Here is a 23,806-nt window from a genome sequence, read left to right as displayed (position 1 = left end):
GTACAGCACTTGAACTATGTTACGGAACTGGTTGCCGGATGTGCGCTCTCCACCGCTCAAACAGTCGCCACGACACACTCCCACTCGCTCACCCAGCGGTGGTGCCGCCCAGCCCTGAAGAGAAGAAACATTCGCACACACTCACACACTAACTGAGCACAACACCCACGTCCAGTGTAAGAACATTGAGAAACAGGACAAGTCTGTGCTCAAGGGTTCGAGGAGTTAAGTGTTTTGTAAGTTACCAGCATCTTCCTCACATAGTCGTGGAACTGCCCCACCGTGAACGGATGCATGCTCGCAACCGCACGTTCACACACCCACTCGCTCAGCCAGAGGCGGCGCCGGAGGTACCTATCAAACCTCTAATGAACGTAGACCACAACCAAGACAAAATGAACGATACAAATAATAACTTAGAAGATAAAGATATATATACAAATACCAACAAAAGAAACACAAAAAGACCACCCTGAGCCCAAGTAAAGAAAAAAATGAAAACCGCTAGTAGGGGAAACAAACAAACAAATAAAACAAACTTGCACACACTCCGCAACGGTTCTAACAGACCGATCTGGACAATCGCCGTTGAGGATTACAGGCGACAAGTCTGTACTTAGTCTGTTTGTCCATGTTGACCACTCTCCAACAGTTCGTCAGGCACACAAATGGACCCCCTGCCGGTCCCAGATCGGAGCCGCTCGTTGATCCCGCGCACAGGTTTTCTCGCTCCCCACACTGGTGATGTGGAAGGCAGGACAACGAAGACTAAGGATGGAATGACCGTAAGGGTGGAGGAAATGAAGAATGCGACGGGATTACATCCAAAAAGTAGTAGAAAAAGACAAAAAAGATGAAGAAGAACAAGTCTGGGGAGAAAACAATAGAAACATCTGTCGCTAGGCGGTGGGGTGAGGGGTTGAGGGGTGAGGTGTGAGACATCGGGGCGAGCTTTACATGAGGGCGGTACCCATTTACTCTCCCTCGTTGCCTTACCCTCCCCAACTCTCTAATGAGTCAGGTACCTACCCATTCCCGCCAGTAGGGTTGACTGGGGAAAGTTTGCTACGCAAAGCGGCCATTGAACCAGCGAGCTCTCAGTTTGGACGGGAGGAAGCAATGAACAGTGGACTCCCTTTCTCACAGGGTTGCCGCCCGGTTTGTAGCTTTCCCCACCACCCGTCTTGCATTTCTCTCTTTCCGTGCTTGTGCGTGTGTGTGTGTGTGTGTGTGTGTGTGCCGTATTCCATACTACTATTTGCCTTTGATCGTAAATTTTGTTTATTAAACTGGATGAGAGTAACTTTTTTCAATAACAAATTCTTCTCGTAAAATGTAAATCTCTATAAAGGAAAGGTTTGCTTCCCTATCGTCTCCTTGCCATGCTTACAAGAACAAGAAAGTAAATGTAGACAAACACATTCTCGGTAATGATTGAGGATCGGGGGCTCCCCAGAAGTCATTTTTACAACGACCTTTATTTCTCGCCGATAACCATTGGGGTGTCCTTGAACACCAAGTTAGCGGAAAGACAATTCTCGGCACGATTGGCTACCGGAGCGCATGTATACATAACAATCGTTACGATAACGATATTTGACAGCCAGACTTGGCATAACATCATCTAGATCCGCATACTGACGGAAGGGTGTATTCTTCCGCGGCAACAGCCGGTAAGCTAGTCCCTGGCTGTTGATCCAATATAAATACTAGCACGCAGATTGATTCTACATCCTACCATGGGGCGTGAACACACAGCCAAATGGTTTCTTCCGTCGTTCTTGCTGGCTTCAGCAGCTCTTCACAGTATGTTACTTTGTAAAAATTTTAGTCTTCTAAAGTGTGAGTAGATTTTAAAAATTATTTCTGTCGATTGTTTTCGAGACGTGCAATTCGTGTGATACTCTGTCGGCCGTAATTTTGCTCAGCCACCAAAAAAAAAAAATAAATAAATAAAAAAAAATAAAAAATAAATATTGCGAGTACTACTAGAACGTCGGAGGAGGAGAGAGAATAGTTTTTAAAAAGATAACTATGTTAAAGAAGGGTTATAAAATAAAAAAGACTTCCGAAATCGCCGAGTTACTTAAAATTTTTACTTAATCATGAACATAAAATCCTCTTCTATTGCTTCTTTTCTTTTACTACTATATACATTATTTTTGTTCCCATTGAGGCTTTCATTTTTTATAAAAGAAAAATCAATCTTAATTGATTGAACATTTACAGAAATTAATTCTTGTCATATAAATATAACAATTTTGCTAGACAGAATTAGATTAAGATTTAGTAATGTTGTTTGTTTTATTTCTGGATGTGTTTTATTATTTTCTTCCAGTTATATATCAAGAGATCCTTTTTTAAAACGGGTCACGAAGCAGAGCCCTCCCACCTAACATAAACATCCACTGAAAATGAAAAAGGAGAAAGATAATACATCAAATATTACTTATTCATTAGTGAAACATTCCTATCCCATGAAGCATCTACCCCAATCTTTGATATATACCTGGTTCTCTCTTTAATTTTCCTTTTTTAATGCCTTGGTTTTGCAGTAAAGCAGTGAATGCTATCTTTCTTAAGATCGAGGGCTATTGTTAATGTAACGATTCGCGATTGAGACGAATCTAGTTAGATTCAGGTTTATTTTTAACTTTCCCTGTGGTCAGGGAAGAACAGTCGCTCGAGCGCTGACGTGGCTCTGCGTGACGATTCTTTTGCGTCATATAGTGAATGACGTAAATGAACTTAGGACAGCGTAACTAGGGCGACAGTAGGCAATGGGGAGCCATGCAGTACTCATGATTGGTTGAGAGAGTCTCCAAGAAAGGCTGTTGGATGGTCGTCCTAGTTACCTGGTCGCTAGGGATGCCTGATTGGTCAGGAAGGAAAAAAGAACGAGTTAACCTAGGAGATCTAACGTTTCTCGGACAGACGAGACCAAGCAGTTGGAGTATACAGAGCTCCGTGGGGAGTGTACAGTATATGGTTAACTGCCAGCAACGGATAGCCGACGTGTGTCCAGTGGAGTATTATCGTGTGAAGTATTACCCAGTGTGGTACAGTAATCAATCCAAGCGGAATATAATATCTTCGCCGTTACGGCTTTAATCTCCTTAACTTCACGAACTGCGTGAAGAAATTCAGTGGATTAACCTGCTGGTCCAGTGATCTCGTCAGCGCCAACCGTCTGAGAAACGTTAGGAGGAGGTTGACGCTGGGGAAGTAGCGCCCTTTTATTTTGTTTCATCCTCATCTCATCGTTAATTAATTTCATAAACATAAAATGTGTTAATCGTTGGCCGGACCTTTTTGTTGAAAAAGGTGAAAGAGTGCGGCGAGCGTGGTTTACATGCAGATGTTTACACGCGCTCGCAAACACATTCTACACACTCTTTCGTAAAAACGTTACAAATTGGGGGCTCGTGCCGGGATATTTCCCATAAATCTATTTTATTGTAACTTCCGACCAACGCCACATTTACTGTTTACCATTTTCATCTTTTATTTGCTCATTCTTTTAGTGCAGTTAGCACATAGCAGCATAGGTCGGGAAGCGTAACAGCGTCAACCGCTGATTCTTCTAAAGGTTGTCTACGGATATAAACAAACATGCCAAGGAGTGGCAGATCTCGAGACAACATCGACGAGGAAGAATTAGACTCCACGTTCGCTCGAGCAAAGGCCGAAGGGGAAGCTCTCGGTTTCAAAGGTGTCGAGCTTGCGAATTATATTAAGGAACAGCGCCAAGCTGAAGCAGAGGCGGAACAGCGCCGACTACAAGCAGAGGAGCGACAGGCGGAAAGAGACTTTGAGCTGCAGAGGCTGCGCATCCAAATGCAAGGCGATACAAATGAAAATGCAGCGAACCCGTCACGCTCTAGTTCCGGCCATCAGCATGAGATAAGAATCAAGCTCCCATATTTCGAAGATAGCGACGACCTAGAAGTCTACCTTCGGAAATTTGAAAGATCTGCAAAAGTGCAGGGGTGGCCTGAAGACCAGTGGGCGCCACGTTTAGGAGCGCTGTTGAAAGGCAAGGCCGGCGAAGTATATAGTCGGCTAGACGATGATGATGCCAATGACTATGTTATCTTAAAGAAGGCCTTGCTCAACAGATTTCGTCTCACAGCAGACGAGTACCGGAAAAGGTTCAGAGACGCCAAGAGAATACAGGATGAAACCACGCAAGAATATCTTGCCAAAATTGATATGTGGTTGTCCAGGTGGCAAGAGCTAGCAGGGAGGAAAAGTACTTATGAGGAAATAAGAGACATGTTCCTTCAAGAAAAATTTATCGCTGGTCTTCCGCTAGACCAAGCGAGGTTTATCATGGAACGCGAACCAGCCACAGCGCAAGAAGCGTTAAAACATGCGCTAGTGTTTGAATCCGCGAAACAGGCAACCTGCAATGATCGAGAGAGGTTGAAGAAATTCGAACCCAATCACAATGATGGGGCATCTGAAGGGAAGTCACAGGAAGAAACAAAGTCTACAACAAACAGCAAAGCTAGATCGGTGACGATAAGAGAAGTCCAACACTACAAAGAGTGGGCTAAGAAGATAAGCTGCTTCATATGTGGTGGTGACCATCTTGCTAGAAGCTGCATGCACAGGCATCAGGCAGCGGCTGCAATGATTCAGGACTTTCCGCACGCGCACAAGAGGTGCGATTATAAGTCGTTGTGCACGACTCATCGTGAAATACCTGCAAGTACCTGCAAACAGACATATCAGTCAGCGGTTGCATTAATTCGAGACTTTCCCTACACGCACAAGAAGGACGATTGTAAAATGTTGTGCGCGACTTGCTGTAAAATACCGCTCTCGCTAGAGTGTGAAGTGGTCATCGAAGGGAAAAAGATGTCTGCACAGAGAGATACTGCTGCTTCAATCACGATTGTGCAGTCAGACTTAGTGCCTGAACGGTGCAAAACAGGAAAGACTGTCCAAGTGACTTTAGCCTCGTCGTCACAAGAGTGCAATCTCCCAATTGCAATTGTACATATGGACACCCCATATTTCAACGGAGCCACTGAGGTAGCGCTCACGGCAGATCCAGTCCATAAGGTGTTGATTGGGAACTACCGCGTAGAGGCTGATGGGACAGTGAGTGCAATCCCAGTGTATCCAGTTACGAAAGTTAGTGCGACAACGCAGACAAGGTCTTATGGGAGAAAGACTGACGAACCATCGACGCCATCACAGATACTGTTTGGTAACATAACTCTACAAGAGCTGGGACGAGCTCAGCGGGTGGACCCCACCCTTGCTCGTACACGCAAACTGGCCGAAAGTCAAGCGACAAAGCCAGAAGCCACCTACCGGTGGAGGCAAGGTATACTATACAGAGTCCGCAGCAAAGAAGGGAAGGCGGTACACCAAGTCGTGGTGCCTAGGGCATACAGACAAGAGGTGCTGCGGTGGGCGCACGACACACCCGTGGCTGGCCACCTTGGAGTCAGAAGGACTAAATACAAAGTGGCAAACGACTTCTCCTGGCCGGGAATCTTCGCCGACGCGAGCAGGTATTGCAAGGCGTGCGACATCTGTCGGAGGGCGTCACCCCGGAACAGTGTATTCTCCCGAGTTGTGGTGGATAAAGGATATACGCCGTCTCTTACAGAAGAGATTAACAGTGGGAACTTAGAATCAGTTTGTCCAGGAAGCGCAAACAGTGATGTGGAACCCACCAAATCGTCTAACCCGGTAGAGGGTCAAGAGGAATCAGGTGGAGCAGAGACACCTGAGAGGAAGGCAGGAAAAGGAGACAGAAAGAAAGATGAGGAGAAGATGGATACTGAAGAAGACAAGAAGGAAAGAGGTGTAAAGGTTGCGAAAGGAGTGAATAAGAAGGAAAGACGTAGGACAAACAGAAATCATAGCACATATGAACATAAAATCGACAAGCAGAGTGCTTTGCCAGGGAATCAGAACTTCCAGAATGTCTTCAAACCTAAGATGAAAGCCGGACTGCTTTAGGAACGGAAGATGACAGACATAAACAGTAGTGTTAACGTAGTTGTAGTTTATTTGAATCGCTCATCATTGTTTTTAGCCAAAATTGAGAATTTTGGGCTTAAGGGGGGGCTTATGTAACGATTCGCGATTGAGACGAATCTAGTTAGATTCATGTTTATTTTTTACTTTCCCTGTGGTCAGGGGAAGAGCAGTCGCGAATACAACATCTTCGAGCGCTGACGTGGCTTCACGAACTGCGTGAAGTGACGATTCTTTTGCGTCATATACGTGAATGACGTTAAATGAACGTTGAGCACTTCAGTGTAACATTTAGGGCGACGGTAGGCAATGGAGAAGCCATATAGTACTGGTGATTGGTTGTGTAGTGTGTAGAAACGTCCGGCGGCGAAACGTCCGGTCGGCAAAAAGTACGCACACGATCTCATCGTTAGTTAATTTCATAAACATTAAATGTGTTAATCGTTGGCCGGACCTTTTTGTTGAAAAAGGTGAAAGAGTGCGGCGAGCGTGGTTTACATGCAGATGTTTACACGCGCTCGCAAACACATTCAACACACTCTTTCGTAAAACGTTACAACCCTCCCTAGAAACCTGACCCTCCCAAGGCACCAAACCCTCCGCACCTGACCCTCCCCCTGCCCGGGCACCTGACCCTCCCAAGGCACCAGGCCTCCGCGCACCTGACCCTCCCCCTGCACCAGGGCCCTCGGGCACCTGACCCTCCCTAGGAACCTGACCCTCCCAAGGCACCAGGCCCTCCGGGCACCTGACCCTCTTCATTGCACCAGACCCTCCCATTAAAATGGTTTGGCGAAAATTATTTTTTTTGTCTTTTTGTTTTGTTTTTTTTTTTTTTGTTTTTTGCACCAGACCCTCCCATTCAAATGGTTTTGGGAAAATTATTTTGGTTTGTTTTTTGCACCAGACACTCCTCTCTGCACCAGACTCTCTTCTTTGCACCAGACCCTCCTCTCTGCACCAGACCCTCCCATTCAAATGGTTTGGGGAAAATTATTTCAAAGTTTTACGCCAGACCCTACCTCTTCCGCGAATTGGCGAACAACAGGTTTAAGCTTTAAATGCAAAAGTGAAGTTTGAGCTAGATTAAGAAGTTTTGCACCAGACCCTCCCCTCTTTCGTTAAAAAAAAAGGGGAAAAGTGCTACGGCCTGAGGGGCTTGGTCCTGTGGGCTTACTACTGCCACCCTAACCCACCAGACCCTCCCATTCGATTGGTTTGGGGGAAATTATTTCTAAGTTTTACACCATACCCTCCCTCTTCCGCGACTTGGCGAAAAATCAGGTTCCGAAGCTGCTTCAATGCCAAACATCGATTTAACTTCATGGGCAAAATTTAAATGTTTTGTACTAGACTCTTCTTTGCTCCAGAATCTCCTGTACAACTGGTTTGGCGAAAAGTATTTTTAAGTTTTGCAACAGACTTTTCCTTGACCTGGTGAAAATCAGGAAACCCTAAGCTTTAACATGCAAAAGTGATTTAGCTTGAGCTAGATTAAAAATGATTGTTTAGCGGGCTACACCCGGTTTCTAATTCTGGGTCTTCTCCCCTAGGCTGACTAAGTCTCTAATTAAGACGCTTTTTCACAAGCGACAGGCCAGCGGTACATGGGTATAGGCGGTGGACGCATCCCACCCAGACCTTCGTTTCAAGTTCACGGCTGCCCTCTCAGCCTGCAAGTATTGTTAACGGCTGCCGACGATGTGCTTGGTTTTGCTCACAGTCGCGGCCGTGGTACCACCGCGTACCATCGCTGGCAGTACGAACATCCGAGGGCTAGAGGAATATCATTCCCGTTACATCCTTTCCTTCTGGTTGATATTGCCCCAGTGTTATTGGGTAGGGCCATAAAGGACCCCCCCGTGGGCACTGAATGTTTCTTAACTAATGCCTCGGCTCCCGAATAAACCTCCGACTTCATCCGGTTTCTGCCGGTGGTTGCCTGAGGCTATCCCCGTCAATTCCTGTAATTTCAGAGTTGCAACCGCAGAGGCGATGATGCAACACCTGCGGAACGCTAGTTGGCATCGTTTATGGTCAGAACTACGACAGTATCTGATCGTCTTCGAACCTCTGACTGTCGTTCTTGACTAATGGCAAATGCTTCCGCAGTTGTACGTCTTGCGATAATCCAAGAATTTCACCTCTGACACCGCAATACGGATGCCCCCGTCTGACCCTCTTAATCATTAACTCGTGTGCCCAAAACCAGCAAAATAGAAGCGAGGTGCTATTCCGTTATTCCATGCACCATTATTCAGGCTGACGAGCCTGCTTTGAACACTCTAATTTCTTCAAAGTATGCCTGAGATCCAACTACGAGCTTTTTAATCGCAACAACTTTAATATACGCTATTGGAGCTGGAATTACCGCGGCTGCTGGCACCAGACTTGCCCTCCAGTTGATCCTCGTTAAATGGTTTAAAGTGTGCTGATTCCAATTGCGGAGCCTCAAAAGAGTTCCTGTATTGTTATTTTTCGTCACTACCTCCCCGGGGTAAGTTGCGCGCCTTGGATGTGGTAGCAGTTTCTCATGCTCCCTCTCCGGAATCGAACCCTGATTCCCCATAGTCAACATGGTAGGCCTATCACGTACCATCGACATTTGATAAGGCAGACATTTGAAAGATGCGTCCCCGGCTCTAGGCCATGCGATCGGCACAAAGTTATCCAGTCACCAAAAGGGACGGGGCCCCGACTGGATTTGAACTAATAAAAGCGCTCTTTCCTGGCTTTGACACCGGGTCGTAGCTGGTTTGCATGTATTAGCTCTAGAATTGCCTCAGTTATCCAAGTAGAAATGGATCATCTAAGGAACCTCGACTGATTTAATGAGCCTTTCGCGGGTTCACCGTACGAGGGTGTGTAGACATGCATGGTTTAATCTTTGAGACAAGCATATGACTACTGGCAGGATCAACCACAATGCTCAATGGTTTCACGGAACCGATTCCCACAGTCGCCGCGAGGCCGCGGGTTCTGCGTCCGTGGCCGTTCATTTCGTTCGGTAAATGCTTTTCGCTCTGCAACCGATTCATCGGTTCAACATTTCCACGTGCTGAGCGTTCACCCGATCGACACGGGCGAGCTCTTTCACTCGAGACACAGTCAAGCAGCTGGCCGAGAGGAGGCACCACGAACCTCTCTCTGCTCAACCAGCCCGCGCCTGAGCCGTGGGAAACGCGACAGCGAGAGCCGCGAATCGCCAGCGAGCCAACCCGTACCACACCTTCTTCGGTCCGCTTCGAAACCGGCTCGCTGTAGGACAGGACGCAGACAACGATCACTTTCGACCGAGGGCGTCGCACGCCGAGCGAGCGCTCATTTGCCGATGCAAAATCCAAAACTGGGTGAGCACTACATGGCTAATAGTAACCTTTCTCTATTGCCATGTTCACTTTCTCGCGCCTTTCGGCACACCTGCTCCCCATATATATAGCGCCGACTTTTACCTTCCCTGCCTTGTGCCACGCCTCCCCTAGCACCAGGCCCTCCGCACCAGACCCTCCGCACCAGACCCTCCTGTTCGGTATACTTGAACGAAACGAGGTTCCCCTAAGCTTCTAGCATTAAATTGAAGTTACTAATAGCTAGAAGTGTGTTTTCAAAGTGTTGCACCAGACCCTCCTCTATACCAGACCCTCCCTTTCCGTATACTTGAAGAAAACGACCTACCCCTAAGCTTCGACTATCAAATAGAAGTTACTAGTGAGTGGAAGTGTGTTTTCAAAGTGTTGCACCACACCCTCCCCTCGAACAAACATTTTCAAAGTTTGGCACCAGACCCTCCTGTTCTGTATCCTTGAAGGAAACGAGGTACCAATAAGCTTCTAGTACAAAATTGAAGTTACTAATGAGTGGAAGTGTGTTTTCAACCCTGAGCATTTCATATCTAGGAAACCTTTCATTCTTGACACGGTTCCTTTCGAGCACCTTTCGGGACGCCTGCTCCCCATATATATAGCGCCGACCTTGACCATCCCTGCCTTGTGCCACGCCTCCCAATGCACCAGGCCCTCCGGGCACCTGACCCTCCCTAGGAACCTGACCCTCCCTAAGCACCTGACCCTCCCAAGGCACCAGGTCCTACGCGCACCTGACCCTCCCAAGGCACCAGGCCCTCCAGGCACCTGACCCTCCCATGGCACCAGGCCTTCCGGGCACCAGACCCTCCCATTCAAATGGTTTGGCGAAAATTATTTTTTTGTCTTTTTGTTTTGTTTTTTTTTATTTTTTGCACCAGACCCTCTTCTTTCAAATGGTTTGGGGAAAATTATTTCTAAGTTTTACACCAGACCCTCCCTCTTCCGCGACTTGGCGAAAATCAGGTACCGAAGCTGCTTCACTGCCAAACATCGATTTAACTTCACGGACAAAATTTAAATGGTTTGTACTAGACCTCTTCTTTGCTCCAGACCCTCCTGTTCAACTGGTTTGGCGAAAATTATTTTTAAGTTTTGCAACAGAGTTTTCCGTGACATGGTGAAAATCAGGTGACCCTAAGTTTTAAATGCAAAAGTGAATTAGCTTGAGCTAGGGTTGTTAGGATTGTTTAGCTGGCTGTTGCTGCTTTGTTATCTTGGGTCTTCTCCCCTAGTCTGACTAAGTCTCTAATTAAGACGCTTTTTCACAAGCGACAGGCCAGCGGTACATGGCGCATCCCACCCGGACCTTGGTTTCAAGTTCACAGCTGCCCTCTCAGCCTGCAAGTATTGTTAACGGCTGCCGACGCTGTGCTTGGTTTTGCTCACAGTCGCGGCCGCGGTACCATCGTTGGCAGTACGAACATCCGAGGGCTAGAAGAATATCATTCCCGTTACATCCTTTCCTTCGGGTTGATATTACCCCAGTGTTATTGGGTAGGGCCATAAAGACCCCCCCCCCCCCCCGTGGACACTGAATGTTTCTTAACAAACCTCATCTCCCGAATAAACCTCCGACTGCCATCCGGTTTCTGCCGGTGGTTGCCTCAGGCTATCCCCGTCAATTCCTGTAATTTCAGAGTTACAACGATATAAGCTGCTCGCAGAGGCGATGATGCAACACCTGCGGATTGCTAGTTGGCATCGTTTATGGACAGAACTACGACGGTATCTGATCGTCTTCGAACCTCCAACTTTCGTTCTTGGTTAATGGTCAAATGCTTTCGCAGCTGTGCGTCTTGCGATGGTCCAAGAATTAATATTTTTTTCTACTGCTGTGTTATAATTTGTGCGCGTGTGCGCTTTGTTTTTATTTTCTTTGCGGGGGTGCAGTACCTGGTTGTTTGTTTGTTTGTTTTTTGTGTTTTTTTGTGAGTACTCGCATCGGTATTTTTTTTTTCTTTTTCTTGGTTGTATTAGGTATTTGGGTGTTTGGGTATATATATATTTTTTTATTAAACTTCGTATTTGTGTCGTTCTTTTCGTCTTTGTCTTGGTCTTCGCTTGGGCACGGGTTCGAGAAGTAAGTCGCATCCTGCCTCCGGCTGAGTGACTGAGTGTGTGTGGCCTGCTGTGTGAATGGCCTTGAGTGTGCTCTGTGGACGCTGGGGGGTGGTACGCGACAGTTGGTGGAGATGCGGGGTATTTGTCACCCAACCCTTAGTTCCTCGAACAGTTAAGCGTTGTCTTGTCTTGTTTCGTTACGTTCTTTTTTGTCTCGTGGGTAGGCTACGCAGTTTGTGCGCAGTGTGAGTGTATGCGAGTGGCTACTCCCCTTGTCCAAGCTGAGGGCCTGTGTGGGGGGATTCTCGTGCGCTCACCCCGCGTTTTGTTGTTTTTTTGTCCGGAGGGTTGTTTTTTTTTTTTTTACCCTGCCTCAGTGCATCTGATTGCACGTTCGGCTTGTTTCTTCTCTGGGTTTGCGTTCGCATGATACTTTCTTATGTCCGCTTTTTGAGCTGTTTCTGTTCATGTGTGATTCATCGGTTCAGTGTTAAGGCGGACATTTTTTTCTGTTGATTCCGTGAAGGCACGTTTACGTGTCTTTCTTTTGTTGTTAAGCCATCATGTCCGAAGCAGAGGAGTCGGTGGCCACTCGCACGCGCTCGCAAGTGGCGGCGCGTGGTGGAAGGTTCGAGTCCAAGTCGGAGAGAGCAGAGAGACGAGAGGAATCTGAGAGGGCAGAGAGAATCCGTCTCGAGGAACTACGCCACGATGTGGAGATTGCTCGTGCCAGGAGCGTGGTCTGAGAGGAAGGAGGCGCCAGGCGCCCAAGGTGAGATGGTGCGTCTGAAAATCCCACCATTCGACGAAAAGGAGGACCTAGAGACGTATCTCTGTAGGTTTGAGCGCTGGGCTAAACTGCAACAATGGGACCTCAGCACCTGGGCAGTCAGATTGGGCGTACTGCTGAGGGGGAAGGCCAGCGAGGTATATATAGGCCTCAGCGATAGTGATGCCGAGGACTACCAAAAGCTTAAAACCGCCCTCCTGGCGAGGTTTCGCCTAACTGCCGAGTCATACAGACGTAAACTGCGAGCGTCCCGGCGGGAAGGAGGCGAAACTTTCCGGCAATACGTGGCCAGGATCCGCCTGTACCTGGCGAGATGGATTGAATTAGCAGGCAAGGCAGCCACTTTCGAAGGTATGCAAGACTTAGTGCTGATGAAACAGCTGTTAGACAGTGTACCCCTGGACCTGGCCACGTTCATCAGAGAAAGAACGCCTAAGGACGTAGATGACGCAGCAACTTTGGCCCAACAGCTTACAGAGGCGAGAGAGGCAGCGAGGAGCCATCGCGCACACCCCACCACTCGTCCTCAGGAGAGCGAGCAGCAAGAAAAACTAAGTGAGCCCCGCGTCAAAGATGATAAGAAGCGAGAAAACAATGTGTGCTTCCACTGTGGCAAAGAAGGCCATTTCAGGAAGGAATGTCCGAAACTCCACAAGAGCACCGACGATAAGGTCGCCTGTGTGAGTACGATTACTCTGGCTACCGTGAGGAGGTGGATCGGGAGGTGAGGGGCGGAAGCTGTAAACGTATTGCGTGTTCTGACTTCCGCACGCAGGTGAGCCTCAATGGTCATGAGGTTACTGCGGTACGTGACACGGGCGCTGACATGCTGTGCGTCAGACGGGACCTGGTAGACAAGAAAGACCTCACGAACAGGAGACGGAAAAGAGATACAGGTTCCGGTATATGAAGAGCACACGGCAACGTGCGCGCGGGTGCAAACCTAGGAACCTGACCCTCCCCCCGCACCAGGCCCTCCGGGCACCTGACCCTCCCTGGGAACCTGACCCTCCCTTAGCACCTGACCCTCCACCTGCACCAGGCCCTCCGCGCACCTGACCCTCCCCTGCCACCAGGAACCTGACCCTCCCTAGGCACCAGGCCCTCCGGGCACCAGACCCTCTTCGTTGCACCAGACCCTCCCATTCAAATGGTTTGGCGAAAATTATTTTTGTTTGTTTGTTTTTTTTTGCACCAGACCCTCCTCTCTGCGCCAGACCCTCCCATTCAAATGGTTTGGGGAAAATTATTTCAAAGTTTTACACCAGACCCTCCCCTCTTTCGTAAAAAAAAAGGGGAAAAGTGGTACGTCTTGAGCGGCTAATGGCCTGGTCCTGTGGGCTTACTACCGCCACCCTAACCCACCAGACCCTCCCACTCGATTGGTTTGGAGGAAATTATTTCTAAGTTTTACACCACACCCTCCCTCTTCCGCGACTTGGCGAAAATCAGGTACCGAAGCTGCTTCAGTTCCAAACATCGATTTAACTTCATGGACAAAATTTAAATGTTTTGTACTAGACCTCTTCTTTGCTCCAGACCCTCCTGTTCAACTAGTCTGACGAAAATTATTTTTAAGTTTTGCAATAGACTCTTCTTCTTAAGCCCTAAGCTTTAAATGTAAAGGTGAATTAGCTTGAGTCTCTAGCTGCTAGATTAAGCATGAGTGTTTAGCGGGCTACCAGTTTTTATTCTGGGTCTTCTCCCCTAGGCTGACTGTCTCTAATTAAGATGCTTTTTCACAAGCGAGAAGTCAGCGGTACATGGGTACAGGCGCTCGACACATCCCACCCGGAACTTCGTTTCAAAATGCTGCTGTTCACAGCTGCCCTCTCAGCCTGCAAGTATTGTTAATGGCTGCCGACGCTGTGATTGGTTTTGCTCACAGTCGCGGCCGTGGTACAATCGTGGCAGTACGAACATCCGAGGGCTAGAGGTATATCATTCCCGATTACATCCTGTCCTTCAGGTTGATATTGCCCCAGTGTTATTGGGTAGGGCCATAAAAGACCCCCCCGTGGGCAGGGAATGTTTCTTAAATAATGCCCGAATAAACCTCCGACTGCCATCCGGTTGCCTGAGGCTATCCCCGTCAATTCCTGTAATTTCACGGACATGATACTGAATCGGTGTTGCCCAATTCTCCCGATCCATGGACTTTTATTCCCAGGCTGGGTTTTGTAAGAGGCTGGCCCCCGACGGGGCGGCAGGGTTGGGTCAAAAGTACACAACGATAAGAGACGTGAGTGGCTGAACCCACGGATTGAGGCTTCACTGAAGGACTAGATCTTCAGGGGCTAAGATGACATCGGACAAGCAACTCACGCGTTGCACGGGGACCGACGAACCAATGCAAGTCACCACTGGATACACAGACTTTATGGTCTCCTGTTCTTTGCAGAGTCGTTATTTGATGCTAGCTTGTAGAGGCTTTTGTACCTGTACTGGGGGGGGGGGGTACAATGCGTGCCTTTACGATCGTTTGTATGCTATACCTCTTGATTCACACTCCGAAATTCAAAAGGATCGATAGGCCACGCTTTCACGGTCTGTATTCGTACTGAAAATCAAAAGCAAGCGAGCTTTTGCCCTTTTGCTCTACGTGAGGTTTCCGCCCTCGCTGAGCTCGCCTTAGGACACCTGCGTTACCTTTTGACAGATGTACCGCCCCAGTCAAAGTCCCCGCCTGACACGGTCTTCAGAGCGGATCGCCCGCGCGACACCGGCGAGGTGCCGGCGCGAGCTTAATTCCAGGACCAAGGGGCTTGTGCCCCGCTCTCCGCTTGACTGAATAAGTAAAGAAACGATAACCGTAACCTTTACGGTATCTGATCGCCTTCGAACCTCTGACTGTCGTTCTTGACTAATGGCAAATGCCTTCGCAGTTGTTCGTCTTGCGATGATCCAAGAATTTCACCGCTAACACAGCAATACGGATGCCCACGTCTGTCCCTCTTAATCATTACCTCGTGTTCCGAAAACCAGAAAAATAGAACCGAGGTGCTATTCCATTATTCCATGCACCATTATTCAGGCTGACGAGCCTGCTTTGAACACTCTAATTTCTTCAAAGTATGCCTGAGATCCAACTACGAGCTTTTTAATCGCAACAACTTTAATATACGCTATTGGAGCTGGAATTACCGCGGCTGCTGGCACCAGATTTGCCATCCAATTGATTCTCGTTAAACGAACCTCAAACGAGTTCCGTATTGTTATTTTTCGTCACTACCTCCCCGAGCTGGGTAAGTTGCGCGCCTGCTGCCTTCCTTGGATGAGGTAACCGTTTCTCATGCTCCCTCTCCGGAATCGAACCCTGATTCCCAGTTACCAGTAGTCAACATGGTAGGCCTATTACGTACCAATCGACATTTGATAGATACTTCGCCCGCTCGAGGCCATGCGATCGGCACAAACTTATCCAGAGTCACCAAAAGGGACGGGGCCGAAACCCAGACTGGTTTTGAACTAATAAAAGCGCTCTTTCCCGGCTTTGGAGATGGTTTGCATGTATTAGCTCTAGAATTGCCTCAGTTATCCAAGTAGAAATGGATCATCTAAGGATCCGCGACTGACTTAATGAGCCATTCGCGGGTTCACCGTACGAGGGTGTGAACTTAGACATGCATGGCTCAATCTTTGAGACAAGCATATGACTACTGGCAGGATCAACCAGAATGCTCAATGGTTTCACGGAACCGATTCCCACAAAACAGTCGCCGCGAGGCCGCGGGTTCTGCGTCCGTGCTTGCTTTTCGCTCTTGCAACCGAATCATCGGTTCAACATTTCCACCTGCTGAGCGTTCACCCGATCACGGGCGAGCTCTTTCACTCGAGACACAGTCAAGCGTTATTCGATGCGCCGACGCGGCTGGCCGAGAGAAGCAGGAGGACCATCCCCTCTCTCTGCTCAACCAGCCCGCGCATGAGCCGTGGGAAACGCGACAGCGAGAGCCGCGAATCGCCAGCGAGCCAACCCGTACCACACCTACTTCGGTCCGCTTGGAAAACCGGCTCGCGGTAGGACGGGACGCAGACAACGATCACTTTCGACCGAGGGCGTCGCACGCCGAGCGAGCGCTCATTTGCCAACACAAAATCCAAAACTGGGTGAGCACTACATGGCTAATAGTAACCTTTCTCTATTGCCATGTTCACTTTCTCGCGCCTTTCGGCACACCTGCTCCCCATATATATAGCGCCGACTTTTACCTTCCCTGCCTTGTGCCACGCCTCCCCTAGCACCAGACCCTCCGCACCAGACCCTCCGCACCAGACCCTCCTGTTCGGTATACTTGAACGAAACGAGGTTCCCCTAAGCTTCTGGCATCAAATTGAAGTTACTAATAGCTAGAAGTGTGTTTTCAAAGTGTTGCACCAGACCCTCCTCTATGCACCTGATCGAATCATTTTCCAAGTTTGGCACCAGACCCTCCGCACCCGACCCTCCCTTTCAGTATACTTGAAGAAAACGACGTACCCCTAAGCTTCGACTATCAAATAGAAGTTACTAGTGAGTGGAAGTGTGTTTTCAAAGTGTTGCACCACACCCTCCCCTCGAACAAACATTTTCAAAGTTTGGCACCAGACCCTCCGCACCAGACCCTCCTGTTCAGCATACTTGAAGGAAACGAAGTACCACTATGCTTCTAGTACCAAATAGAAGCTACTAATGAGTGGAAGTGTGTTTTCAACCCTCAGCGCTCATTTGCCGATGAAAAAAACACAACTGGGTGAGCATTTCATATCTAATAAACCTTCATTCTTGACACGGTCCCTTTCGAGCACCTTTCGGGACGCCTGCTCCCCATATATATAGCGCCGACCTTGACCATCCCTGCCTTGTGCCACGCCTCCCATTGCACCAGGCCCTCCGGGCACCTGACCCTCCCTAGGAACCTGATCCTCCCCCTGCACCAGGCCCTCCGGGCACCTGACCTTCCCTAGGAACCTGACCCTCCCTCTGACCCTCCAAGGCACCAGCCCTCCGCGCACCTGACCCTCCCCCTGATCCTCCCCCTGCACCAGGCCCTCCGGGCACCTGACCTTCCCTAGGGACCCTCCTAGCACCTGACCCTCCCCTGCACCAGGCCCTCCGGGCACCTGACTCCCTAGGAACCTGATCCTCCCCTGCACCAGGCCCTCCGGGCACCTGACCTTCCCTAGGAACCTGACCCTCCCTAAGCACCTGACCCTCCCCCTGCACCAGGCCCTCCGGGCACCAGACCCTCTTCTTTGCACCAGGCCCTCCCCTTCTTTTTCTATTCGTTTCATCTTTTATTATTGTTTTGTTTTTGTTTCTCGTTGTTATTTTTTATTTTCTTTCAACTGTCCACTCCATGCAAGCATCCTCCCTCCCCCGCGATACACGCGGCGCGATGATATTAGTCTTCGCTGTAGTCGTGTAAGTTTAATGATGTTGCTTGTAATATTCTTACTTTCTCTTTCTCACCTGTCACATCTTACAAAACTAATGTGTGATAATTAATCGCATCCATCAAACGTGGCCCAATGGTGGGGCATGACGGTCCCTCGTGATGCACTTGAATGAGAGAAGGAACCGAAGAACGAACAGTTCGCATACACTTGTTGCTATATATATACATGAGCGGGAATTTCAGTTGTGTGTCACGATGGCAGACGACTTCTGGGATCTGAAACATCCACATTCAGTGTGGGCGGTGCCCTGCACTTCCAGTCACACAGACTGTGTTGTGTTGACAAACATCGACCGCCTTCTACGGGTGCGTGGGTGTGTTGATGACAGAAAGTACCCGACTCGTGCAGGGATCCACTGATGACCTTTATCTTGGCCTAACATGCAGAAAAATCCATCACTTTTATATAGAAATATATTATATTCTTGATTGCTTCTACCTCTCAGGTTTCTACCTCCAAGGTAGGGGAAAGACGGGAAAAATCTCTGCAGTTCCTACAAAATTCCATTTGGTGAAGTGAAACTATGTGTGAAGCTAAAATGTCTGACAGCGCGTGTTTGCATGTGTGTGAGATTATTTTATATTGAACTTTTTCACATTCTATTTTAATTCAATTTTTTTAATACTTCAGACGAGGAAGGACAAATACGAAACAAGAGGAAATTCTTCCCTTCATCACAAACCGAAACTAAGCTAAAGGGCGGCGACTGGGTTGAATGCAGCGCGGAAATCCCCGCCCTGCTCTCGGGGTCAGCTGCTCACAGGGTTCACTGTCGTCTGCTGAACACGGGAAGTACAAACACAGTTTGTGGCTACACGGGGCTGGATCACACCGCCTCGCCGTCCGTGCTGTCAGTCCTCGCCCCAGTCAGTGGTGGTGTTATCGTCACACTACTACAACGACGACGTTGTGCACACACAGAGGAGCAGCGGAAGTGCTTGACAACAACAACAACCACTGCCATCATGGCGGCACCACTCGGTGTATACCGTAATGACGTAAGTAAGACACCTTCACCTCTGTTTTGCTCTCGGCAAAAGCCGTTGTAGATGCGACAGTTAGTCCAGCACCACTCACATTGTTTTCTCTCTACCTGTAGTCTAGCACCACACACATTGTTAAATGTTTACGTAGATATAAGCTAGAAAGATAATTAAGTGAATAATTTCCTGAGCCAGCTCTTATGTTTCATTATTGACGAGACATGGACGAGAGCTTGTCATTACTTGTGACTCACGTGGTTACAGAGAACAGAGACGTTCACCCCACGCATCCATCGTGACCCCTCCGAGTTGCTTACCGGTCAGTCGGAGATCAGACTAACGAGACAGGACACAACCGCCAGCTTCTACGTCACAACTTTCAAGGGCGACAGGCATCGGCATTACGTCACTGGAGTGGACAGGTTAAGGTCAGTGAACCCAACCTCGCATTAGTCTCGTTCAAATGAAGTGGATGATGACTTCAACAATCATCTCCATCCTCATCCTGACAGTCTGACAGACCGGATAATTTGGTGAAAGTAACACCAGCTGTTGTGATCATTACTGGTGTCCTTCCCTCGTTCATTTAATTAATCAAGCGAGCAGCTACACCTGTACATACAGACAGATACGCATGACCTATTCTTATCTATACAATTTTGACATTTTTTTTCACATTACCCATCTATATACTATATCTTACATCTGTAAAATGTCCATCTGCAGCTCCTACCTCGAGTGCCAGCTGTGGCTGGTCAACAGTCACAATGTCTTTCACTGGACACACGAAATGCTGACACACTGGCTGCGGGAACTGGAAGCCTTGGACCAGGAGACAGTCTTGGTTAGTTGCACGATTCTTGCTTATCTTTCAGAAGTTTCAAGTATACTACAATAAGTCTAACTAGAGGCCATGTTCTCGACTTAATTACCAGTTTTGTCTGTAGGCTGGTGCGCATGTCAAGTCTTTAAACGAGTCTACAGTTGCCGGTCTCAAGTAGCAAGTCAAGAATTGAGATCGGACTTAACAAAGTCTACCTACACTTGAGATTCACGATGTAAGACTTATTATCGAGACCTCACATGAAACCATCTCTCGGTCTGTCTTGAAAGTGTGTGTGTGTGTACGCGCGTTCGTGCTGTTTATCCATTACTTGCCATGTTTTTGTTTGTGTGTAGACTCTGGTTGCGACTACATACAAGAACAATAGAAGGGTGGACACCTACCTTGAAGTTGTCTTCATTCCGATTCATCTGGATGGAAGAGGGGTGGGTAGTCAAGGTAAGAAAAGTGTCTGCGAGTGAGTTAGGAAGCCCGAGACCTCCACTACCCCACACTTAGTGATTATCACGAGCCTGTCGTGTCCATAACAACAATCTCACAATCAATCTTCGTTTAACAGAGGAAAGAAAAGCTCCTTAGCCTAGCTGGGCAAAGCATAGAAGGGTTGCTATAGTAACAACTGATTAGTTCAGGTGAAAAAAGCGACAGTGTTTACAGGTGGCGCAAATATGAGAGAAGTGTCACGAGTTGATTGGTTAACTTTCTGTCTTCCTGCCCCCTTCTCTCCTCTCCACCTGTTTTATGTTCATGTTGTTTTCTGTTTCCATTTATCTGTGTGATTGACATTTTTTGTTTTAGTTGCAGAAAAAAGAATAGCAATAGTAGTGGTGGAGGTGGTAGTAACAGTAGTGGTGGAGGTGGTGGTAATAGTAGTGGTGGAGGTGGTGGTAACAGTAGTGGTGATGGAGGTTGTAGTAACAGTAGAATAATTTTCTGATAAAGTGTTCTTGCTCACAGTGATATATTTTTTTAACAGTGAAACACGGTTATGAGATTCTGATCCGTGCGATACAGAAGCAAACCGTCATCATCAAGGTGACCAACGTCAGCTTCCAACGACCTGCTCAACAAATCAGGATTCGACACGGCGCCCAGTACGGTCATTTTCTGCGAGCAGAATCCAACTGCCAGTCGTTGAGCATGACCTACGATGCCAGTGGCTGTGAACGTGAGTGTTTACTTACTGATGAGTGTCTGGAAGATGATTGCACGGCAATATCTAACATCCCCCTCGTCTGTAGCTGAGGTGGGCGGTCCGGTAGCACAACGGTTAGCGCCTGTCACCAACACAGTGAAGGTTGGCTGTCCTGGGTTCGGATCTCGTCTCGGGCACGCTGTCATTTCTCTGTATGTGATATCTGTCTATAGGGCTGGCTACCTTGCTGTGATATAGTCTTAGTTGCTGATGGTGTCAAACGCCATACCACTTAGTAATTTTTTGTATATCAGATATTTGCGAAGAGATGTGACAGCATAGCACAACCATACTCTATTATTCTCTATTTCGTTATACGTTTCTGTTTTTCTCTCTACTGGTCTATCTGTCGGTGTCTCTACCTGTGTTTATTTGACTTTGGGTTTTTTTTTTTTTTGTTTTTTTTTTTTTTTTTTTTTTTTTTTTACTTGGGTTTTTTTGGTTTTTTGTTTGTTTTTGTTTGTTCTTGTTTTTGTCTCTTTTCTACATCCGCTAGGTAGCACTGCAGCAGATAGCCTCCTAACCCTTTCGCTCGTATCATTGCACTTCCGTCTTGAGACTGTCTTCACATGTACTTGACGAAGTTTGTCGATAACCCTCCATGCACCTTCATGTCACCCAAGACAAACTGCGACTTTGTTGTCTCAGATGTCTTCACGTGCTACAAGTTCGTGGGCGACGATGACACCCTGGACCGCGTGGTGTTCCTGTGTGTGCTCCAGGTGTACGGAAAGAGTCAGTTCATCGTGCCCAGCCCCACCTCCAGTCGCCTGACCACCTTAAAGGTGTGTGTCACCTCGTGCACGAGCTTATCTCCTCCCACGGTGGGTGGGTGGGGTTGAGAAAAATGTTTATTGCTTTTTTTTATTTTTTTTTTATTTTTTCAAGTTGTGGAAGTGGATCAGTGTCTAAAGCAGAATATTGAGTCGGTCACCTCGTATGGGTGGAGGATGGAGGAGAAGAGAGAAGTGCATAGAAACAAACAAACCTGGTTCCACCTTCATTAGTAAGTATATTACAAACTATTATTCATCTTGACTGTTTCTCGTCACCAGAGCAGCGCCCTGGACACCAGCATTGACAGCCTGAAGGAGGCTGACCCGAGGTTTTTCGCCATGGTCACCTCAGGACAGGGGGAGGAGACCTACTTCCTCCGGCCGCTCATGTTCCAAAGTAGGTCCCGCACTTTACTCTTCCTGTCGTTATCTTTCCTTCTTCTTTATCTCCTTGCACACCCTTTTTCCTGTGACACCTGCTTACAGGAAGTTCTGTTATCTTTCTGTCTTTCCCTCCTATTTTTTCACACCTCTTCACACCTCTCTCTCTCTTTAATAAACAAATAAATCACACACACGTACATCTTTCACTTGTTCCTACACCACACTAGTTCTAATACTTGCAACATTTATTATTCATATAAAGCACGACTCAAACTGAAGTGGTCATAGCTTGTGAAAAGCAGTTTTGGATGCAGGGTTAGTCGACTGTTGAAGCTCGTTAAGGAAGAAGTTTATTACAGTCAACTATTGTCATTACCATATCGCGCCCACGTGCGCACGCGCGTGTGTCTGCGTCAGAATAAACTGCATTTAGTGCAGTGATTACAGGAAGTTCATCGGTAATGCTCTGAACACTTGACCTTTAGTGTGCCAACGTACATTTTGCAGAATGAACCTTTATTTATACATATCTATCTCTTCAAGTCTACATACATCTGGAAGTTGTTGAAACATTACCTACTGAATTACAGCATGCTATGAAAGATGCAAAGGGTTAAATAAACTGAAAAATATGTCACGAAAGATTTTGTAGGTGAAATTACTGAACTGAAATTATTAGAATCTAAATATATACAAGCAAACCACCTATTCCGAACTGTTTATGTAGTGTACACTGTACAGTGTAAAGGAGTTTTTTCGGTCCTTGATATGCGACATTCCTGTGCACTGATCATGATGTAAAGCTAGGGAGACCACAGAGAATAGTCCAGAATATTAACTTGGCGACTAGTATTGTCTAGTTTAGTTAGTGGCTAGTGTTGTCCAGTCTATGTATGGTGGCTCTTATTGTCTAATCTGGGGATTGACTAGCAAAACATTATTATTTCTGTCCTCAGATTACTTTATTTACTACGATGCGGTGGACGGATTGAAGCTGAAGCTCTGTGACCCTCCGCCCTACGACGAGAGATTTCTGGAAAATGTCAGCAACTTCACCTTCGAGTTTCTGCCGGCGCCACCCAGCGACCTGCAGCGATAGATGACACCAGCAACGATAGATGACACCAGCAGCGATCGATGACACCAGGCAGTCACCTGCCGGCTCCAGGGGAGGAAACACGTCATTCTATTGACTGTACATTTTCTTTGTCAATAGACCGTGTCTGTACATAGTGTAAATATAGGATTGCACGCCTTGCTGATTATCAGGGGCAATAAATGTCAAAACAAATTGTCGTCTTTGCGTCTTTCGGGGTTTGAAAGAACACCGACACGGAATTTACTCTTTTAGAAATATTTGAGTGCTGACGAAAGGAAAGATCACAATCTTCACGGTCAGCATTATCACTTTTTTTACATTTTTTGTGATTTTGAGACACTTGTTCTCTGTATAACCTGCAGTCAATATACGTTTTAAGAATTAGGCAGTGAAGGTAAGGATGTGAGTAAAACTTGTTAGAACCTACCAGACCCAGTGTAGGACCAGTTGTAGGAATTACGATTAGTACGAGAAACACACAGTTTATGGGAATACCTCAAAAGGCCGATTTTCAAGCAAGAACCAGTTTCTCAAAGTCATTTCTGGTTTCATGTGTTTTCCGTTCACCCATTAGCTTATGGCATTAGTCATCACAAAACGTACTTTCTATACATATTTGTACAAGAAAGTCGGTTAAGTGTCTAGCTAAGAGAAAAACAAAAGTTCATTAGAACGACTTCTCTCTCTCTCTCAGAGTTTGATTGTCCCGTGGCCCTTGAATAATCAGTGTCTGTCTCTGTCTCTTAAACACACACACACACGAACAACCAAGCACATGCTGGGAGTTATGACAATACTCAACAAACTAGTTGACAATCTGCTAAGTTGCTGATAGTGTGGTTCAGCTAGCACCTAGAAAGATGCAAAGGG

The 23,806-nt window shown here is 47.4% G+C and overlaps 1 protein-coding gene across 1 annotated transcript; it reads left to right on the top strand.

Annotated features, from left to right (window-relative positions):
• Window positions 1–1,560: 1,560 nt before the first annotated feature.
• Window positions 1,561–23,129, top strand: LOC112555569. Its single transcript, XM_025224003.1, has 9 exons — window positions 1,561–1,806; window positions 18,286–18,653; window positions 18,903–19,066; window positions 19,365–19,482; window positions 19,818–19,920; window positions 20,459–20,650; window positions 21,326–21,462; window positions 21,733–21,850; window positions 22,794–23,129. Exons 1-9 carry the CDS (start codon window positions 1,740–1,742, stop codon window positions 22,934–22,936), a joined length of 1,410 nt encoding a protein of 469 aa, XP_025079788.1. The 5' UTR covers window positions 1,561–1,739; the 3' UTR covers window positions 22,937–23,129.
• The last annotated feature ends 677 nt before the right edge of the window (window positions 23,130–23,806 follow it).

The sequence above is a fragment of the Pomacea canaliculata genome, linkage group LG14 (genome assembly GCF_003073045.1).
Source record: "Pomacea canaliculata isolate SZHN2017 linkage group LG14, ASM307304v1, whole genome shotgun sequence".
Taxonomy (NCBI): domain Eukaryota; kingdom Metazoa; phylum Mollusca; class Gastropoda; order Architaenioglossa; family Ampullariidae; genus Pomacea; species Pomacea canaliculata.
Note: the sequence above shows the minus strand (reverse complement) of the source record. Positions and strands in the feature narration are given on the sequence as shown.